Source organism: Diabrotica virgifera, chromosome 5, assembly GCF_917563875.1.
Source record: "Diabrotica virgifera virgifera chromosome 5, PGI_DIABVI_V3a".
Lineage (NCBI taxonomy): Eukaryota > Metazoa > Arthropoda > Insecta > Coleoptera > Chrysomelidae > Diabrotica > Diabrotica virgifera.
Window position 1 is genome coordinate 176,141,947 of NC_065447.1, and position 22,497 is coordinate 176,164,443.

At 31.6% G+C, this 22,497-nt stretch overlaps 1 protein-coding gene across 1 annotated transcript in view; it reads right to left on the minus strand.

Annotated features, from left to right (window-relative positions):
* Positions 1-22,497, minus strand: part of LOC114328558 (uncharacterized) — a 387,042-nt gene that overhangs the window by 81,534 nt on the left and 283,011 nt on the right. Inside the window, exon 4 of the mRNA XM_028277429.2 lies at positions 11,057-11,179. Within this exon, the coding sequence (XP_028133230.1) occupies positions 11,057-11,179 (123 nt within the window). The remainder of the gene's footprint in view (positions 1-11,056; positions 11,180-22,497) is intronic.

Here is a 22,497-nt window from a genome sequence, read left to right on the forward strand (position 1 = left end):
GGGATGGAAAAAACCTACCGGTTTAAACCTAAAACCGGTTTTTTTACTTCGCAATAACCGGTTTTACCGCTTGTTTTTTTTGTCCCGGTTATAACCGGTTTTTTCTTTTTAAAGTAAAAACCGGTTATTAGGATTTTACGGTGATTAGGATTAGGTTAGGTATTATTTCGGATGCCAATCATAATTATTATTCTCAAGTAATTATTCCAAACAAAACCATAATTCAAATTTTATTTTATTTTATAAATAACAGAAGCAAATTGAAAGTGCAATCTCACATCAGCCAGAAACAATTATTAAGTTTTATTATAATATTTCCTTGAAAAGGTATTTGTAATCATAATATTTACATAAGAAGTGATCTGGTTGAATTAGACGCAAACATCATCTATTTTTTACACATAACTCTTGACACTGAAAGTGGGTGAATGACTTTTTCTGATTACCAAAAATAATGCTCTGACATTACGAATACGAATCTCCAAGAATTTCGCTACGTTTTCAAAACGATTGACTCATACAGGAAGTATTAAATGAGTTCTACAAATATACAAACGTGTTAAAAGTAATACATGGTCTTTCGATAGTACTAATTTTGATCATATTGATATCGAGTCGAATGGAGTATCGCAAACTAAAGTGTATTGTAAATGTAACTTTGTAACCTATTGGATTAAAAAAACCGAAAACCGGTTTTTCCAAAAACCGGTTTTTTTGGCCGGTTATAACCGCCAGGTTAAACCGTAAGCAACGAAAACCGGTATAACCGAAAACCGGTGTTTTGTCAAAAACCGCCATCCCTAGTATGGAGTAGCAGGCCTACGTTCTCTCCGATGAGACTCCAAGAAGAGTCGAAAATCGTCGATTCAGAGGGCTGGACTGCGCTCCGTATTCTAATTGAAAAATAAGATTGTTTTGCCTTCGCGTTGCAACTGAATAAGAATGGAATTTTTATTTTATTTTATTTTTATTGGTTGTTACTTCTTTGAGTAACTAGGTCTATTTTCTGTTGGAATTTACCAGCTGAACAGACGGGGTCGTGAATTGTAAGTTTTTGAATTCCCTCTTATTTTCTTCGCTTCAGCATCCATCTGGCTTGCAAATTTTAGAAGCCTTGGAGCGGTTACCAAGAAAATGGACCAATAAGTTTTCAATTTAAAAATCTTTTAGTAATATTTTAATAATATTATTAATATTGTGCTATTAGGATTGAAAACTACTTCATCTTTAAATCATTTTCTTAGGTTACGAATCCCGGATATGTTCCTTCTTCTTCGTATATATCTTTTGGTATGCACCTTACCTTGAAGTATGGTCCGAAGTAGGTTAAATCGTGATTAATTACGCATTGTATGGCTCAGGTATTCCAGTTTGCGACGTTTTATGGTTATGACGAGTTCGAGCTCATTCTTTGTTCTGTGTAAAACTTCTTTGATGGTAATTTTGTTTCTATTCAGGAAATCTTAAACATTCAGCTACAGCACCACATTTCAAATGCTTTAAGTCTCTTTAGTAATACTTCAATTAAGGTTCATGACGCCACTTCATATGGAATAACGGAAAATACCTACTTTTTTAGTAAACGAACTTTTATTGTTAATTTTATATCGTGCCTGTTAAAGATTTTTTTCATTTTGACGAAAGCTCATTTTGCCTTTTCCATTCATATCTTAATTTCCGTCGAGGGTTCCCACTGTTCATTCAAATTTCCATCCGAATAGCAAAAACCTAAGCATCAGTAGGTATTCGTAAATGCTTCAAATTCCCTTTATGAAATAAAATAAATTATTATGAAATAATTAATTATTTTGCCATCTACCTCTAGTTTGCAAATTACTGAATTTTTGAGAATACCAGGGCCGTCTCAACCCGGGGGTGCAAGGGGTGCGAGGCACCCGGGCGCCAAGTCCAAGGGGCGCAAGCCGAACATTTGCTAAGCTCAAAATTGCGCTTTTTGTCCATAAAAAACCTAAAAATAACAAAAACATACAAGTGCACTTTCGGTATTTTTTACAAAGGCTATTAATGACTACACCTTCAATACGCAAATGTAATATGAAACCCATTTAGTTTATTCCCACAATAATTTCAAAAAGGTGACGCGTACACTATTTTGACCAATATTGAATGTCGAGTAACAATGAATCACCATCTTGTAAAATTATATTATCAGTGTATCCGATTCTGCTGATAAAAGTATAATTGCCGTTGGGGAGCTATGTATGTATCCCACTTTTAGCGACACTTTTTATAATAGGAAGATATAAGTTTGCGCTACGTTTGCGCCAAAAAGACGTTTATTATTACGTTTTTAGAAAGACACGAGAGAAGGGTAGCCACTTAATTTCTGTAAAAAAATATGTAGATCTAAAAAAAGACTTACTAGAAAGTCATATAGTAGACTCTGTCAATTCAGCAGCAGTTGAATGCGAAAGAAAAAGGTGGACGGCGGTTTTAGAAAGAATTATCGAAATAATAACATTTTTAGCACGACAAAATTTACCATTAAGAGGAACCAGTCAAAGGTTGCATGAATAGGATAGCTTTTTAAAATTAATAGAATGTATTTCCAATTTTGATAATAAGCTATCAGAACACATTACACGAATTGTTGTCAAATATTACTTTTTTCTGGATATCTAATAAACTTTTTTATTTTAAATGGAACACCCTGTATATTTTTTGCGTTTTGAAGTCCTTAAGCAATACTGAGTATTTTTTATGTTATATTCCTTATACCTAAATGCCATAATTTCGGAGTTACTGCGACATGTATTAAGAAAAATTTAAGAAATTATAGAAATCATTTTTTTTTCGGCCGGGTTAGACATTTTTAGGTTCTTTAGATTATTGGGAATAAAGAAATGTTTTTTTTGTAATTTTTCTCTAAAGTTAATCGTTTTCGAGCTATAAACAGTTTAAAACTGAAAAAAATTGAAAAATTACGATTTTAAAGGTTCAAAATCACAAGTAAAAAAAATTATTTTTGAAATTACGAAGTACCAAAATTCAAGCTCAAACCTTTTTCTATCAGCTCCCTATAAGAATTATTGGCACGTTTTATTATAAAACATGGTTTTTTTATTGTTAATGATTAATCATATTATGAGAGGACGGGCGATCGGGCTGCATTAACAATTAAAAAACAATATTTTAGAATGAAATAAGACCAAATCACTTATCGGTAGCTGATACAAAAAGGTTTGAGTTTGAATTTAGGCACTTTATAGTTTCAAAAATAGTATTTTTTACTTGTGTTTTTGAACCTAGAAAATCGTCTATTTTCGATTTTTTTCAGTTTTAATTTGTTTCTAATTCGGAAACGATAAGCTTTAGAGAAAAATTATAAAAGACCTTTTTTATTCCCAGTGATCTAAGAAACCTAAAAAATGGCTAACCGGGCCGAAAAAATTAATTTTTAATTTCTTTTTTAAATTGTTATTAATATATGTCATAATAACTGCGAAAAATTATGGCATTTAGTTATAAGGGAACATAACATGAAAAATAATCAGTACATAAAAACGCAAAAATATATAGTGTTCTATTTAAAATAAGAAAATTTATTAGATTTCCACAGAAACGGAAGATTTGACAACAATGTAATTACCACTATAATATCGGTCGCATTAGAAGACCCTGGCTCACCACAATCTATAAAAATCGTTTTAGCGGTTTCCGAGAAATTACCGTGTTTCCATACTTTCTCGCTACCCTGTATAATCTTCTGACAAAAGGGGGCGCAAAGATGAGTCTTGCACCCCGGCGCCGTGTATGCTTAAGACGGCCCTGGAGAATACCACACTTTTTGTTTTGTTATACTGGATATTAGAGTCTCTGTAGCTCCCTGTCTCTTTACCATCTACAAGGTGTGAACTATCGTGTGACTAAATTAAGAATGTATTTCAGTAAGTAAAGGCAGGTTATCCGGAACAGAACAGCGTATGTTTAAACCTGCTTTTATCGAGAGCCGATAATGAATGTAGTCGATGGTCGATTTGGATGCTTATCTAAATATTTGCCTAAATATTCTGCTTCCGCGTGTCAAGAAGAAGCTGTATATTAGTTTTACCTTTTACTTTTAACAACGACAACAAACAGCACACTACATCATTCGAGAAATAAAGGAATCCAGATTTAAACCCAATTATACACACTGAAGTTTCTAATGGAATTACATACACTCAACTCGTTTACTAAGTAGAATTTAACCCGGGAACAGTCGCGCTCTCTTCTGTCACGTATGTAAGCAGTCGCGCGATTAGATTAAATCTAACAATATGAATTTAAATACGAATTTAAAACAAATTTTTATTTTATAATATTTTTATTTACTTGTTATGTTTTTTTTTGTGAATTTGATGGCCTTGGCCGAGCCAACTAGCCAGACATTTTGTTATTTTAAAAACAAACAAATTTGATTTTTCAATCAGAGGAATTTTTTCTTTATTTCTAACTCTAAATACATAACAAACTAACATTATTATCTACAATTATTATCTAAATAATACTCTGTTTTGTTTGTTCATTTTTTTTTGTAAATTTTTATTTTTTTTGTATTTTCTGTTGTATTTTTTTTGTACTGTTGATTTGTTTTTTTTTTATTATTTTTTTTATTATTTTTTATAAATTGTTTTTTTTACTACGCTAAGACGTAAACCCGATTCAACCTCGCGAAGGTTTACATCTTCTTAGTTTTTTTTTTGTTCTTTTCTTTTTTCAATTATAATATACAATAATTACTTAAATCTACAGGGTTTAAAAAAAATAACAACAAAACAAACATGTTTGTTTTGTTTTAACAAACATGCCTGCTTTGTTTTAACAAAATTTCTTAAATACAGAGTAAATTTTATTGCTACAATCTATATTTACAGTTTTTGATATGCTCGTAAATTGTTTTTAATATATTAATATCTTCAGAAAATATCAAATTGTTCAGGTAGACGGGAAGTGGAATTTTTAATATATTAAGATTATCATAAAATTTGTTTATATTTACTGATTGATGTGAACATTCGAGGAGAATATGTAGCAGATCACCTTCTTTTCCACACTCACAGTTAGGTGACTCTGTGAGACCCAAAGTGTACATATGAAGGGGGGTAAGAGCATGATTACATCTCAATCTATTTATAACTCTTATGAAATGGCGATTTGATACAGAATGAAACCATTTTTTAATGGGAATTTCAGGCTGCATTTGTTTGTAATTACTACCAGTTGTCGTGTTTCGATAATACCTTTGCCAATTTTCTTTTTGGTGTCGTCTACTAATAATATCAATATCCGAAATGGGTAGTAAGTTCATGGGAAGTTCTTCGCCTATTTCTAGGGCGGATTTGGCTAGCCTGTCTACTATTTCGTTACCCCTAATGCCTGCGTGTCCATTTATCCATGATATAATGATGTTTTTTTCATAAATTTGCAATTTTATTATAAAGAGTCATAATTTCCAGTTCTATATGATTGAGTTGTTGGGACTTATGTACGTTAGTTAGTCTATCAACGACACTCTTACTGTCTGTAAATATTATGCAGCTATAGGGTTCGTTACTAAATATGTGTCTTAAAGCAAAAAGTATCGCTATCATTTCAGCGGTGTATATCGATGATTCACAAGGCAATTTGAATAATTTTTTAAATCCACTTTGAATATTGATTATTGCACATCCTACTTTTTTTTGTTAAAATCCTACTTGTTATGTTAACTTGTTATGTTAAAAATATCTATTTCTAACAATTTTAAAGATAATTGGCTCTCACCAAAGCCATAAATTCCACACAAAAAAAAATAAAAAAAAAAGTTTTAATAAAATTACTTCAATCTTACTCGAGGCACTTACGAGTGGAAAGTTATTTTGCAAAACTTTTGATCAAGTAATCACGGAAAAGGATATGTTACATTTTTTAACAACGCGACTGCTCCCGGGTTAACCATACAAAGAAAATGAATTGATATTTAAAAGAATGACATGTTTTAAAAAAGGAAGAAACAGGGAGACACATAAAGCTCAGAAGTACAAAAAAAATCAACAGATGTATGACTATACATTCTAGAAAATAAATAAATAATACTTTCTAGAAAATAAATAATATTTGTTTATGCAATAAATACAAAAAAGTAAAGTAAGCGACATAAAGTTGTTTAACCAGATCGTCAGGATGAGTTGGAAAACAGACCGAGTACAATAAACTATTTTTGCACTAGTTGCATATAATATTTTTTCTACGTTCACTCAAAACCAAAATAGGTTTTATTTAGGTGGTAGCAAATGAAGGCAAATAAAAAACTTAATTTGGTAGCCAAATATGTAATAGTTCGTTATAATTACGATTGGCAGGCTAAGTATAATTGTCTTATGGGATCATCAAGCCGAGTTGGAAAACAGATCGAGTATAATAAACTATTTTTTCTTCAAACGTCAAATAATGATGACATTACTTATCTAACTTGATCGTGTCAAAGTTTGATGTCTCCGCCGGCAGCAGTTTTTTTTCCCATTTCTTTACGGCGGAGGGAAAAATGTTGTCATGGCAACAATATGAAACATGTCACAAAGCAAAGATACAAATGTCATTAACAACAATTAAACATCATTTTTATTTATAGTAATATTAAAAGTACAATTAGTTAATGAGGCATTTTCAAAATTGAAACCGTGCAAAAATGTTCCCGACTCTTGATACGCATTGGTAATTGTTGATGATACTGATGGTCGAGTACAACTTTCAGCAATCTTTCCCGATGTTGGCGAATCATGAGGGTTTATCCCACCGACGACTTAATTATTTTAATTTCTAACATCTAGACGACTTTGATAGTTGTCACAGTTAATTTCGAGTAAAAATAGCGTATGAATTGTACTATTTATGGTTGAAAATTGCTACGTTTGAAGAAAAAATAGTATACTTTATTCGGCAAAGAAGCGACTTTTCTTGACTTGCCCTCTATTACGCGCCGAACGAAGTGAGTAATATCGGGCGCGTCAAGAAAAGTCATGCTTCTCCGCCTCATAAAGTAATATACTATTTGCATGAGTTGCGTACAGTACTTTTCCTACGTTCATCCAAAAACCAAAATATGAATGATTAATCAGTAATAAGTGAAATAAAATAAAAGCGTAATTTAGTAGCAAAATACGTAATAATTCATTAGCACTACGAAAGCTACCAACTAATATGTCCAATACTGGAAATAAATAGGAAAGTCAAACTTTATTTTAACCATTAACTTGGAGAATAAAAGTAAATGGAAAATTTTTTAAAATTTCAATATTGATTAATATTTTTTGGTGACTTATTTTTTAAATTTATTTTGCGCGACTTCTCTAAATATTAGACATATTAAATATTTGTAGATTATTATTTATATTACCTAAGTTTGAGATACTGCGCAACTTTGAAATAATTTGCATTGTTGCAAGTGATTTATGATACTGTCGATGATTTCTGTCCGCCATCTCGTTTGAGCTCTAGATTACCGATTTTAAAATTTTAAATTGTGTAATTGTCAGAATAAATTCTGACTGAAGTTTCTAGAATTGCAATTATTATGTTATTCAAATCCCTCAATTATAGTTTGAGGTATTTATATTTTTATTCGCATTTTAAAATAATGTGTTATTTGCGGTTTTAGTAAGTTAACGGTATTTTCAATAAAATGTATAAATGCAATTATTTCAGAGGTAGGTACCTACTCGTCCATCCCATCATGACCTCCAAACCGGAAATAGAATATAAAGCAAACCTCAAGCCTTCTTCTTCTTCTTCTTCTTCTTCTTCTTCTTCTTCTTCTTTTTCTTCTTCTTCTTCTTCTTCTTTTTCTTCTTCTCCTTCTTCTTCTTCTTCTTCTTCTTCTTCTTCTTCTTCTTTTTGTCTAGACATGACTCTGTCTGTTTTTAAATGTGCCTCCAGTTATTTGTCATTCCATCGATTTCTTGGTATTCCCACTGCACGTCTTCCTATTGGGGAACCGTTTCTCGCCATTCTTACTATTCTATTTGTTGTCATTCCGCTAATGTGGTCGTTCCATTCTACTCTTCTGTATTTTTGCTGTATTTGCCGTTCTAGCCCTATCCCATAGTATCTTGCCATCGATTTTTCGAAGGGTTTTCATCTCTGCTGTTTCTAGCATTCTTTTTGTCCTTTCTGTATCAGGTCGTGTTTCTGCTGCGTATGTCATTATTGGTCTGATGACTGTTTTGTAAATTCTGCCTTTCACTGCTTTTCCGATATTTTTATTTCTCCATATTGTTTCATTGAGGCAACCTGCGGCTCTGTTTGCTTTATTCACTTGATCTGCCACTTCTGTTTCGAGCTTTCCGTAGCTAGATAGTGTGATGCCTAGATATTTAAACTCCATGACTTGTTCTATTATCTGACCCTACAGCTCCAATTTACATCTTATTACATTTGCTGTTACAATCATGCAGTTGGTCTTTTTTGGGGAAATTAACATGTTAAATTTTCTAGCGGTTATATTAAATTGGTGCAGCATACGTTGTAAATCATCTTCACTTTAAGAAATTAGTATTGCTTTGTCTGCAAAGCAGATTATTTTAAGCTGTTTTTTTCCCATTTGACATATTTTTTAGTACTTACTTTTTTATTATCAACTATTTTCAATGGGAAACAAGCCACAATTTTACCAAAAAAAAATGATTTTATTAACGCTTCGACGCCCAAGTCTTTTTTTTTCGACTTGGGCGTCGAAACGTTAATAAAATCATTTTTTTTTGGTAAAATTGTGGCTTGTTTCCCATTGAAAATAGTTGATTATAAAAATGCCACAAGGAAATAGCTTCAGAACAATACTTTTTTATTATTTCATCCATGATCAGGTTGAGCAATAGAGGACTCAGTGAGTCTCCCTGTCTTCTTCCATAGCCAGCTTCAATTGGGTCAGTTAGTTCTTCATCTACTTTTACTTTTATTGTGTTATTCTGGTAGATATTTTCGATCGTTTTAATTATTCCTAGAGGCACCTCTCTTGAATACAATAAATGAATAACGTCATTTTTGATCCTGTCGAATGCCTTATTATTATAATGCCTAATTATAAATATAGCATCGATACACGATCTTCCCGATCTAAAACCTCAAAACAAAAGTCGGTACATATTTACAAATTTTAAAATCTTGCTTCCTCAATTTAAAATAAACGATGCCAATATAGTGCAGTCAATGAAGGTGCATATGAGCTATTACCTCCGATTTCGTTAAACCTCCATCGATTTGCATGAAAATTTGTGAGTGGTTAGAGGATATCTCAAGGAACAAAGGTGACATGGTGCCAACTTGCGCTTTTACCCTGGGGGTGGATGCCACCCCTCCTCAGGGGTGAAAATTATTTTATTAAAAATAACCGCACAATTTGAAAGAGGGACAAATTATAAGCAAAATTTGTTATATAAAGTTATTAAAATAAATCAAAACTTTTTGCGTTATTAAAGATCAAAGATTTTCATTTTTCGTGAGAAAAATGCATTTCTTAACCGATTTTTCATAAATAACTCAAAAACTATAAGTTTTTACAAAAAAGTTATTATCAAAATTGAGGCTAATAAAAAAACAAATAAAATCCTTACTAGAAAAACCTTTTTATGTTAACTAAAAGTAAGTTATAGGTAATTGAATGTATATTTCTTTCGTCGAGTACCAAAATCTAAGTATTCAAGTTTAAATACCGGCAAAATGATGCATTTTATAACATAAACCTATGTAGCATTTGTCAAAGTTCATAGAAATATCTATCAAATAAGCTCTCGAACAAGTTCATAGCATTAAAATTTATTCACCAAAAATGTTTCAAAACGTATCTTTTAAAAATTTTTCCAAAAAATGTTATTGTTTTTTTTTAAATAACTCCGTTTCTTTTTAAGACATTAGGTTCACCTAAAAACTAATTAAAACCTGATTCCAAGAGCTATTAAAAAATGTCAAAATTAGTCTTTTAAACTTCTCACTTTTTTAACAATAAAAGGTTAAATGGCCCCGGTTACATGGTTCTCGCAGCAAAATTGAAATTTTAAACATTTCTATCTCGATTATTTTTTACTCTAAGGAAATAGTAAAATAGGTAGAGTATTTGGAACAAAAAAAACTAAAATTTAGTTAAATATCATTTTTTTACGTATATTGATTATTTTTGGAGTTATTATCACAAGAAAATGATAAGTACGATCATTTTAAAAATTCTGATTCTTTTAAAGTGTATCTGTTTTTAAAAAATATGCATTCTAAACCGGTGAAAATTGTTGAAATCATTAACTATATTAACCTAAAGAAACTCTTGTGAGGATTACTACAAATTTGAATTTTTGTGGAAATGGCGTATGTTTTATTTTTCGCTTTTTCCTAAAAAAATCGAAAGGGTTCTCTTATTTTTATCATAACTTGCTTAATTTTGATGCTATTAACTTCTACTGGAGCTCATTTGATAGGTACTTCGAATACTTTGACAAGTGCCTAACAAGTATATTCTATAAAATGCATAGTTTTCCCGTTGTGTAAGCTTGAATACTTGGATTTGAGTACTCGACGAAAAAAATATACATTCAATTACCCATAACTCACTTTGAAATAACATTAGTTTAGTTTTTTAAGTTGGAAGTGTATTAAATTTTTTATTGTCTTTAATATTGGTAATAATAGTTTTTTTTTTGCAAAAGCTTATAGTTTTTGAGTAATACGTGAAAACCAGCTTTAAAACATGCATTTTTTTAAGAAAAAATAAAATTTTTGATATTTAATAACTCAAAAAGTATTGATTTATTTTAATAACTGTATATAACATATTTTGCTTAGAAGTTATCCCTTTATCGATTTTTGGTATTTTTTTTATTAAAAAAAATTTCACCCCCGAGAAGGGGTGGCATCCACCCCCAGGGTAAAAGCGCAAGTTGGCATCATGTCACCTTTGTTCCTTGAAGTATCTTCTAACTACTCACCAATTTCCATAAAAATCGATGAAGGTTCAACGAAATCAGAGGTGAAAACCTTCAGTGACTCCACTAATAGGAAAGTTTAGAAAATATATAAAAACAATACCTACTTTGTACGCAACTATCGTACCAAACTGCAAAATTGTCCCGGCATACACATGTTTCGTTCTTACAATAAGTGTCTATTGTTCCACAGTCTTCTGATGATGTACAACCCCCATGAAGTGGTGAACCTAAAAAATATTTTCTATGTTATTATCTTATTAAGATAAATAATCTTAATAATAAGCTAATTGGCTAAGCCAAAGCCATTATAAAATAAAAAAAAAAAGATAAATAATAATTTTTTGTTATATAGGTATTATCTATAATTTTCAAAATGAAATTCTTCTTCGGCGAGAGCAACCATTGGAACTTGACGAAGAAAAAAAACAAGTCAGATTAAACATAGAGGATATCAAAACTATGGCCGGTAGATTAGATAAAATTTTATGTCCAGATTATAGATGTCTACTGCAAAAATTTTGGGTCTGATTTTAGGTAACGGTCCAAAAACCAAAAGCTAGATAAACTATAAAAAACGAAGACAAAACAAGCGTTATAGAGTTTTTTGAAAATGTTTAAGGAGAGATTGTAGAATCACAGTATGCGTCAAGATAAATGATACGGGATTTGATAAATGTATGGACAGAGTCCGATATAATTATTGATCGTATAGGCGAAAAAAGACTAGACTGGTACAGACACATCAGAAGAGATAAACTCGGTAAGCTAAACAAACAAAATTACATAATGCAGTTCGATAGAAAGAAGAAAGAGACAAAAACTCCGAAAATCGTTTAAATATAACATAGAGAATGCAATGCAAAGAAAGACTCCGCTGGTTAAGTAATATCTCAAGAATGAGCGATGAATTTCATTTACAATATCATAAAACGATGGCAGGATAAAATACCTAACCATAATTCACTTGAAAAGATGAAAAAAACAGGGGTTAATATCATATTGACGATCAAAATGAGAAAGTTATTTTAGGCCTAGACATTGGTATAAGTTGTTAAAATGATTATTATTATTCAAAGAAAGATGCAGACGAAAAATATCCTTTTTGAAAATCAGATAATAGTTCTCTTAAAATTCTATTCAATTATTCCAAGGCACGGCATCAAATATTAAAACTCTTCTTCTTTTAAAGCTGGTTTAGACGCTGCGATAAATCCGAGCAATTTATCGTAAGGATAAATCGCTACGATTTACCGATTTTTTTATTACGGTACATCGCAGCGATAAATCGCTGCGTACCGCTTACACAAGACGATACATTGAAACAAATCGATCGTTACGATAAATTTCTCGCATATATCGCAGCGTCTAGACCAGCTCTTCGAGCAGTGAAATAATATGTTCAGGAGGGGTCCGGACAAATAATCCCGGACAAAAAATCCCCAGAAATTATCCCTGGACAAAAAATCCCCGGACAAATAATCCCCGGACAAAAACCCCCACAAAAAATCGCGGACAAATAATCCCCACAAATTTTTCTGGACAAAAAATCCCCACAAAAAATCCCCGGCAAAAAATCCCCAAGAAATATTTGCTGTCGAATAGTTCTCTAAAAGTTTTCCTGAAATTTTAACAAATTTCGAATTCCAATTACATGCTGAAAACTTTGTTTGTGTTGGGCCATTCCATTTCAAATCACTCAATTTTGGAGCAAAAAAAATTTTGGACCTCCGATTTGTCTGAAAATTGGTATATAGCTTCTACGGGACGTAAAAATAAGATATTTAAGGTCAAAAAATTTTCTTCTTCTTTTTTTCTCAAAATGTTATTTTATGCGATTTTACAGTGATTTGGTGTTTATCTATACAAATTTGCATTTTCTATCGTAAAGTATCAATGGAAAACATAATATTTTAATAGAAGGGACTCAAAAATGTCATTATATGGCATTATAACAAGTTACTTTGATTCAAAACAAGCTTTTGATCAAATTTTATAGTGTAGAAAACGTTAAAATACCGTTTATTACATTTTTCTCCATTCCCAAAATATGTCATAATCGATTTGGCTGAAAATTTGCCCACAGATAGACAAAACATTGACCATTGACGTCAATGTTTTGTCTATCTGTGTGCGTCAATGGACTGGCTTATCAGCAGATCAATTGTTACATGCCGCACAAGATCGAGAACGATATCGGCAAATTGTTATGGAAGCTACCTACGCCTAAAAATTTGGGCACGGTACTTAAAGAAGAAGAAGACAAAACATAGGACTTTAAGTGGTGAGAAAGATTTGAATTATATTACAATACCAAAAAAATTACATGCAATATTATAGTCAAAAATATAGGCGTCTACTGTAAGTACAATTAACTCGAAAATATCGACCTCACGACAAAAATTGTTAAAAAGAAATTGTAATAATTGTAAATACGATTTATTTGGAACAATTTCAGTTCCTACCATTTTTGTCGAAAATTTAAAAATTGCGGAGATATTGAGCAAAACAGGTTCTCCTTTAAAATCAAGATGGCTGCTAACGTAACGGAGGAATTCATTCGTGATTTTAAATTTAGGCTACTATTGACTCCCCTAAAGATCAGAAAAATAAAATTTTGGGCAGCTCGGCATTCAAGGTCAAATGCTATCCCGACTGGACTAATATATACTTTTGAGTCTGATATTACTGCATGTAACTTTTTTGGTATTTTAATATAATTCAAATCATTCTAACCACTTAAAGTCCTATCTTTTGGCTATCTGTGGGCAAATTTTCAGCCAAATCGATGATAATGTATTTTGGGAATGGAGGAAAATGCAAAAAACGGTATTTTAACGTTTTTTACACTATAAAATTTGATCAAAAACTTGTTTTGATTCAAAATAACTTGTTATAATGCCATATAATGACATTTTTGAGTCCTTTCTATTAAAATATTATGTTTTTCATCGATACTTTACGACAGAAAATGCAAATTTGTTTAAATAAACACCAAATCACTGTAAAATCGCATAAAATAACATTTTGAGAAAAAAAGAAGAAGAAGATTTTTTGACCTTAAATATCTTATTTTTACGTCCCGCAGAAGCTATATACCAATATTCAGACAAATCGGAGATCAAAAATTTTTTGCCTGAGTGATTTGACATGGAATGTACCGTTATATTTTTGTTAACCTTATTTGTTTATACATGACAAAAAAGTGTGTTTTTCCAAAAATCGTGGAAATATGGGGAATGATTTAAGGCCCCGTTTTCATGACAGGCGCTTAACGCGCATTTTGATAATGTGCGATTACAACTACATACATTTTACTGAAGACCGTCCACATGCTAACGCGCGTTTTAGGTCATTAAGACGCGCGTTGGCATGTGAACGGTCTCAAGTAAAATGTATGTAGTTGTAATCGCGCGTTATCAAAATGCGCGTTAAGCGCCTGTCATGAAAACGGGGCCTTAGCTCATTCCCCATATTTTCCACGATTTTTGGAAAAACTCACACTTTTTTGTCATGTATAAACAAATAAAGTTAACACAAATATAACACAAATAAAGTTTACAGCATGGAATTGGAATTCGAAATTTGTTAAAATTTCAGGAAAACTTTTAGAGAACTATTCGACAGCAAATATTTCTTGGGGATTTTTTGTCCGGGATTTTTTGTGGGGATATTTTGTCCAAAAAAATTTGTGGAGATTATTTGTCCGGAATTTTTTGTGGGGATTTTTTGTCCGGGGATTATTTGTCCGGGGATTTTTTGTCCGGGGATAATTTGTGGGAATTTTTTGTCCGGGATTATTTGTCCGGGGATTATTTGTCCTAGCTTCGATTACAAAAATCTTAAAAATGTTGTTAACTGCTTGGTCTGAGCGAGTCTACCACTTTCTAAAAAATTTCAAAGCGCAGGTTGGACGCGTTTCCGCACGCCCCACGCCTAAACCTGTAGCTCTAGCGCGGTTAGGTGTTGTTATTGCAAAACTACAAAAAATTTAATTTTAATCAAAAGATTATACGTTAAAAAAAATAAATTATTTTTGTCGACAAAAAGAGGGCGCGATCGTAGAGTCCGACACACGCAAGATGTCATTCTAGCGCGGTAGTTTTGTTGTTACAAAACTCTTAATTTTAAATTGAAAGTACTTTCATTTAATTCATTGTCGATCTTTTGTCCGATAAATTTACAGCCTGACAACGTAAATATGTTAAGGACGCGGGACGCGGAAACGCGTCCAACCTGCACTCTGAAATTTTTCAGAAATAGTCTGGGCAGATTATCGGATAATAGGCCATTTTTGGGAAAAGTTATTTACCATCAATTTTATTGCTATAATCGAATCTTATGATTGTATGTATTAATAATATAGGTATGCAAAGTCCGCAGATAGTGTGCTCCTTTTTTTTATAAACAAAATGGAGCCCGAAAATCGTGTTTTTTTCAATGTTTGCTCTATAACTCCAAAGATTTTAACTTTACACCAAAAACACCCAAATAAAAATTCACCGTAATTAAATTCTGCATGGAGACGTGTTTTTCCCGATATACTTCGACGAAAATTTTCCCCGGAAAATGCGGGGTTTTCCAACAAAATCTTTAATTTTCAACTAAAATTTTAGATAAGTAATTGTTTATCAATAATTAAATAACTTGATAGTATAAAAGCTCTTTTTGTATAGATTATAATTCCAGAAGCCAATGGAAATTGAATGAACAGTTTAGCAACAATTGAATTGTTAATTAAAAATTTACGGTCGCTATGATAACCACAATAATTATGATACATAAGAATAACTATGATTTTTCTATAAAATGACTCTGTACCTATGTAATGTACTTTACAGAATTGAAATTAGACTATTTAAGCGGCCTCAATTATATTTTAAAATTATAAACAATTTTTTGGCTTATAAACAAATAGAATCTCTCGGGAAATATTAAATTAAATTAAATCATGAAAACGGTGTTGAAAAAAAAGCAGCAGCAGGCTTCTTTTAAAAGAAAAAATGTTTAATTGTGATGCGTGGTTCCCGAGATACAATCGGTCAAAGCTGTCCGGCATTTACGGCAAAGATATAAACAATACGATAATTTTCGAACAATCACCTTTTTATTTTTATCCTCTTTCTCCACACCAATTTTCATATCTTTAAAATACCCATAACATATATTATTATTATAATAAAAACTATCGATATTACGAGTGAAAATTGCCAAAAATAGCAAAATTCCAATCAAAAATTAGGTTGGAGAAAATGTGATTATAAAGTTCAAAATCGGTATACGTTAAAAATGCTTTATTCTTTTTTTTTTGTTCCCAAGTTACTCGAGTAGAGTCATCTAATTAACGCATTAATAAATGTCAAAGTTGCTTTTGTTTTGTTATAATAAATTAATTTATTAATTATAACAAAAATTTTTAATTTGTTTAAGTAAAGATTGTTTAAATAATTATATAGCTTTCAAATGAGAATATTTGTCTTTTTAACGTTAAAAGGTACACTTGTAGTAAGTTTATCTAAAAGAAGTCTACAACTGGAAAACATATCGACGGCGGAAAGGCAGGACCTCGTAACTGACAAATTTGCCTAAAATGAGTTGTTTTGGTTTTCGCTTTAAAATAAGTGTAGCGGCATCCATTAACCAGCATTCAAAGCTGGGGAAATATCTGGAAGGCTTTAAATTACAGAAAAACGAAACTACTTAACATAATAAGATAAGCCCTAAATGAAAAATGATTCGGTTTTTTTGGTCTCCTGTAAAATCATCATCTTCTACTTACGAGGTCCTGCTTTTCCGCCGTCGATATGTAGTTTTCTTTTCTTATAAATAAATAAATTGATTATAACAAAACAAAAGCAACTTTGACATTTATTAATGCGTTAGTTAGATAGCTCTACTCGAGTTACTTGGGAACAAAAAAGAATAAAGAAAATTGCTCCATGGGAAGCCAAAAAATGCATTTTTTTAACGTATACCGATTTTGAACTTTGAGATTTTCTCCAACTTAATTTTTGATTGGAATTTTATTATAATAATATATGTTATGAGTATTTTAAAGATATGAAAATTGATGTGTAGAAAGAGGACAAAAATAAAAAGGTGACTGTTTGAAAATTATGATCCTACTGTTTATATCTTTGCCGTAAATGCCGGTCAACTTTGACCGACTGTATCTCAGGAACTACTCATCACAATTAAACGTTTTTTCTTTTAAAAGAAGCGCCCTGTCGATTTTTTTCAATACCGTTTTCATGATTTAATTTAATTTAATATTTCCATAAATATTCTATTTGTTTATAAGCCAAAAAATTGTTTATAATCTTAAAATATTCTTGAGGCCGCTTAATTACTTCAATTTCAATTCTGTAAAGTACATTAGATAGGTACAGTGTCTTTTTATACAAAAATCATAGTTATTCTTATGTACCATAATTATTGTGGTTATTATAGCGACCGTAAATTTTTAATTAACAATTCAATTGTTGCTAAACTGTTCATTCAATGTCCATCGGCTTTTGGAATTATAATCTATACGAAAAGTGCTTTTATATTACCAAGTAATTTATTGATAACAATTACTTATCTAAAATTTTAGTTGAAAATTAAAGATTTTGTTGGAAAAACCCGCACTTTTCGGGGAAAATTTTCGTCGAAGTAAATCGGGGAAAACACGTCTCTATGCAGAATTTAATTACGGTGAATTTTTAGTTGGGTGTTTTTGGTGTAAAGTTAAAATCTTTGGAGTTAATTGAAAAAAAACACGATTTTCGGGCGCCATTTTGTTTATAAATAAAGTAGCACACTATCTGCGGACTTTGTATACCTATATTATTAATATATACAATCATAAGATTCGATTCCAGCAACAACATTGCTGGTAAATAACTTTTCCGTGTATTTTGCTAATTAACCCAGCAAGGGCGCCCATATAAAAATTTTTAGGGGGGGCCAAACGTGAAGATGTTGCACATTACATTTTGTATATTTCGGATGACAATTTACACAGTAGACTCTCTCTATAACGAACACGGATATAACGAGGTTTCGCTTATAACGAGGTACATTAGGTGTCCCATGAAATTCCTATTGAACTATAACGCTCTATAACGAGGCATATTTGGTTACAACGAGGAAAATTGAAATCGAAGAATACGTGTCTTTAAGTACCTGTTTTTAGCGTTGTAATAGTAATAAATAAATAAATGCCCCAACTGCCTGTACATAGAAATGCCCAACATCTGTCTTATTATCGAGGCCAGTGCTGTAATAAACTCGGCCACCTGTAATAAACTTCTGCCTGTTTATCAACCGATATTGAATATTATAGGAAATTTACAATTTGTGACGGCGAAGTCTCATTGTTTATTGTTCAGGTTGACCATCGACACCTAATAAACTACGTAAGAGGCATCAAAACAAGGCATCATATTACTGTTGTTTGATATAACGAGATCCGCTTATAACGAGATAATTAGTCCACCATTTCAGTTCTCGTTATAGAGGGAGCCTACTGTAGTTTAAACCACCTAAAAAACCTAGTTTGAAACCTGTTGTGAGAAATTATTCATACATTTAAATACTAGACCAAGTTTTTAAATGGAAATGTCATGGGTACCACAAAAGTTGCGCCTCTCTTTAAAACCCGTCTGAAAAGAATACAATGCTTGTAAAGCCCTGCCTTCAACTTTGGCGAGTAGACTAACCATAAGTATGTGTCGAACCAAGTTTTTACTTTAAAATCTTAAAAAGGAGCCCCCTTTATTTTTGCAGATTTAGAATCCTTATATGAAAAATAAGTCACATATATTCCAAACATTTTAGGTTTGGTAGAATCGTTGGTAGATGGCGCAAATAAATCGCATTTTCCGATTATAGCGCCATCCGTCAACAATTTTAAAAAATGTTTCGAATAAATGTTACTTATTTTTTGAGGAGGAAACTCAATCTGCAATAAAAAACGGGGGTTCCTATTTAAGATTTTAAAGTTAACTCTCACCCCCACCTCCAGAGTGTGGAATCAAAAATCCTGTTTGGTGTAATTCTATAGATTTTTGAAAAATATTAAACACGTGTTTTTTAGTTTTTCATTTGGAAGTATATTTCTCGAGATATTAGACCGCGTCCATCATTTCGCTATAGTATCACGATATATCGTTTTTTCCGATTATAGTGCTCTCTATCCACAATTCGCAAAATGGCTCGAATAAAATTTGCTTATTTTTACAAGGAAAATCCAAATTTGCAACGAAAATTAGGGGTTCCATTTATTAAGATTTTAAAGTCCCCCCCCCCGCTCCACACCCAGGGGTTGAAGTGGTGGACTTGTTTAGTGTCATCGCATAGATTTTTGAGAAATATTTAACACATATTTTTCAGTTTTTCGATCCGATGTTTATTTCGCGAATTATTCGACCTTTCCGCTACTTTTGGGACACCCTGTATATAAAACTCATTCGTCATGAAAGGTCACCTGTTTTTCATTTAAATAAAATGGTTCTGTTTGTCATAATGTACACTTTAAAATAATCTACTTACTAAAAAAATACTTTTGCAAACTAAAATTTAACTATGTTCAATCAATTTTAAAAATTATTTTTCAATATGAATTTATTTCTGCTTATGAAGATGGTTCTATTCGGTGTACACAAAACTTAATAAAGAAAACAAATATAATCACTTCACAGATTTTACACTTTTATCTTTATAGTGCCAGTTCTTAAAGACAAATGGCTCATTAGTGATTATCGGTCAGAGATCGCATTTTTCGCCGATATGATTTTCTTTGCAGTATTATAAATGATTCATTTAATTTGTAATTTTGGGTGTCGATTACAGTATATATTATTATGTTCCCACGTTTCTAATCTCTTTCAATGTTTTCGTTAATAGGATACCGTGACTGTGCGAAATGTGTATTATGCACAATGCACATTCCAAATAGACCGCTGTCGCAGACACACAGATTTTCTGTTAAACTATTAATTACCCAATATGTGAATCTTTTTATTAATAAATATGTTGTTTCCAATTTATCTCTCAAAATTATCCAATAATTTTTTGACAAAAATACGTTTATGTAATATAAATTTAATTTTTTTTCTTTCCCGAAAAGCTAGGAGGGGGGCACGGCCTCCCCCTGCCCGTGTGTATGGGCGCCTATGTAACCCAGAGTAAAGTGGTAGACTCGCTCAAACGAAGCAGTTAAAACTATTTTTAAGAGTTTTGTAATCATCTTCCAAAAAGTAGACTGTGTACTGTGGACTAGACTAATAACTCGGAAAATGCTTATCTTAAACTGCTGATTTTATCGAAAATGAGATTTTTGTATTTCTATAGATAGTCCTGTCGCCAGGGGGGGTACAACGGCCTTCTTAATTCAGATGGATTTACCCAAGTTTTTTTATGTATTTTGACCCGTAGAACACGAATTTTTTGGGTAACAGTTAATCCGGATGTCGATAAGATTGTTATAAACAAAGAAGTTGAGGAATTACATAACAGCGATTTCTCGCAAAACAAAACATTTTTTTGTATTTTTTGGGTCATTCTAACCAAAAAATGTTCCTACAAGTTTTTTCGTAGGATGCATAGTTTTCGAGATAAATGCGGTTGAACTTTCAAAAAATCGAAAAATTGCAATTTTTGAACCCGAATAACGTTTGAATAAAAAATAAAATAGCAATTCTGCTTACCGCCTTTAAAAGTTTAAGTAAAATTATATCTGTTTTGAATATTTGCATTGCTAAAAATTTATTTTTTGATTGTTAAAAAAAGCTGTAAACACATAGTGTTTCCCGTGCCTAATACATGCGTTTTAATGCATGTTACTTAGAAATAGCCCCGCTTGCACTTTTACCTCCTCTACGTACTCGTTCGATTTTAAATGAGAAATCATTGAAACATCACTCAAGCACTAGGTGTTTATAGCTTTGTTTTAACAATAACATAATACATTTTTAGCAATACAAATAATTAAAACCGATATAATTTGACTTGAACTTTCAAATGCGGTAAGCAGAATTGCTATTTTATTTTTTAATCAAAAGTTTTTCGGGTTCAAAAAATCCAATTTTTCGATTTTTTGAAAGTTCAACCGCGTTTATCTCGAAAACTATGCATCCTACGAAAAAATTTGTAGGAACATTTTTTGGTTAGAATAGCCCAAAAAATACAAAAAAATGTTTTGTTTTGCGAGAAATCGCTGTTATGTGATTCCTCAACTTCTTGGTTTATAACAATCTTATCGACATCCGGATCAACTGTTACCCAAAAAATTCGTGTTCTACAGGTCAAAATATATAAAAAAAACTTGGGTAAGTCCATCTGAATACAGGAGGCCGTTGTACCCCCCCTGGCGACAGGACTAAGAGAACGAAGTATTAAATCAATTTATGAAATTAAAGAAACCCATTTTAAATAAAACTTCAAGTTTTTGGCGATATCTATACTTCAATTACATGCCATTTAGCGGCAAGTGTCTGTAGTACATTTTATTGTGTTAGCTTTTATTCCCTATTAATAATTCTAACACGAATATATTTGCGATTCATTCAACATCAGGATGTGTTTGTTCTTTTACCTAGAACTGCATATTTGCATTTTACATCGGCAGTCAAACATCAACTGAATAGACTTCATTCATATGGTGGATCTTGTATAAATGTTCGGCATTTCAAGGGAAAATGTCGGCAGCTTTGGTATTTTCTACATTATTTATTGCACTGCTATTTATATTTATACAATCTCTTATATATTCAAATGTTTCACGGAAGATAAATTTTGAACGACCAAAAAAACAACAAATAGTAGCAACAGTCATAATCGTGAGTTTTTGTTTTTCTTTATAGCTTATTTTTACTACAGAGGAGAACCAAACAAATTTTTGCTTTACTTCGAAGCAATTCGTTGATAAAAATCCACGAGGAAAAAAGATTTCCTGTAGTTGGCTGTATACCATATATTACAAAAACGAATAAAATCATTTATAAAAAGTATATTTGTTTATACATAAATATATCTTTTATAAAGGATTTTATTCGTTTTCAATTTGTTGATGTTCCGTTGTGTTTTTGTACATAGAAATTAATAAAGTAGAGGAATACAGGCTATCATTAAAGTGTATTTTAACATCTTTGAGTTTAGAAGTCTTACCACTCCATCGAGGCATTCTCAAAGATTAAAAGTTGGAACGAAGGTAAAAGTAAATTCTTCGTCTTCTGGTGCCGTACGCTATGCAGGGTGTAAGCGTTAATGCTGTTTGAATTATGCGTAAGGGGGTCTACCCCAAAATCCCGACAGCCAAAATCCCGACAGCCACAATTCCGACGGCCAGAATACCGACAGGCCAGAATCCCGACAGGCCAAAATCCCGACAGGTTTGATAAGTTCCGTTTTAACGTATAATTACATTTATTTCTGGTTTTTTGTTTATGACCATAAGTATTTACCATTTAATATGAACTAATTTTCTAAATGAAATTTCTAACATGGGTAAATGGATTAAATTATTTTTTTTTGTCAATATATAGTTCAATAATATATGTATACC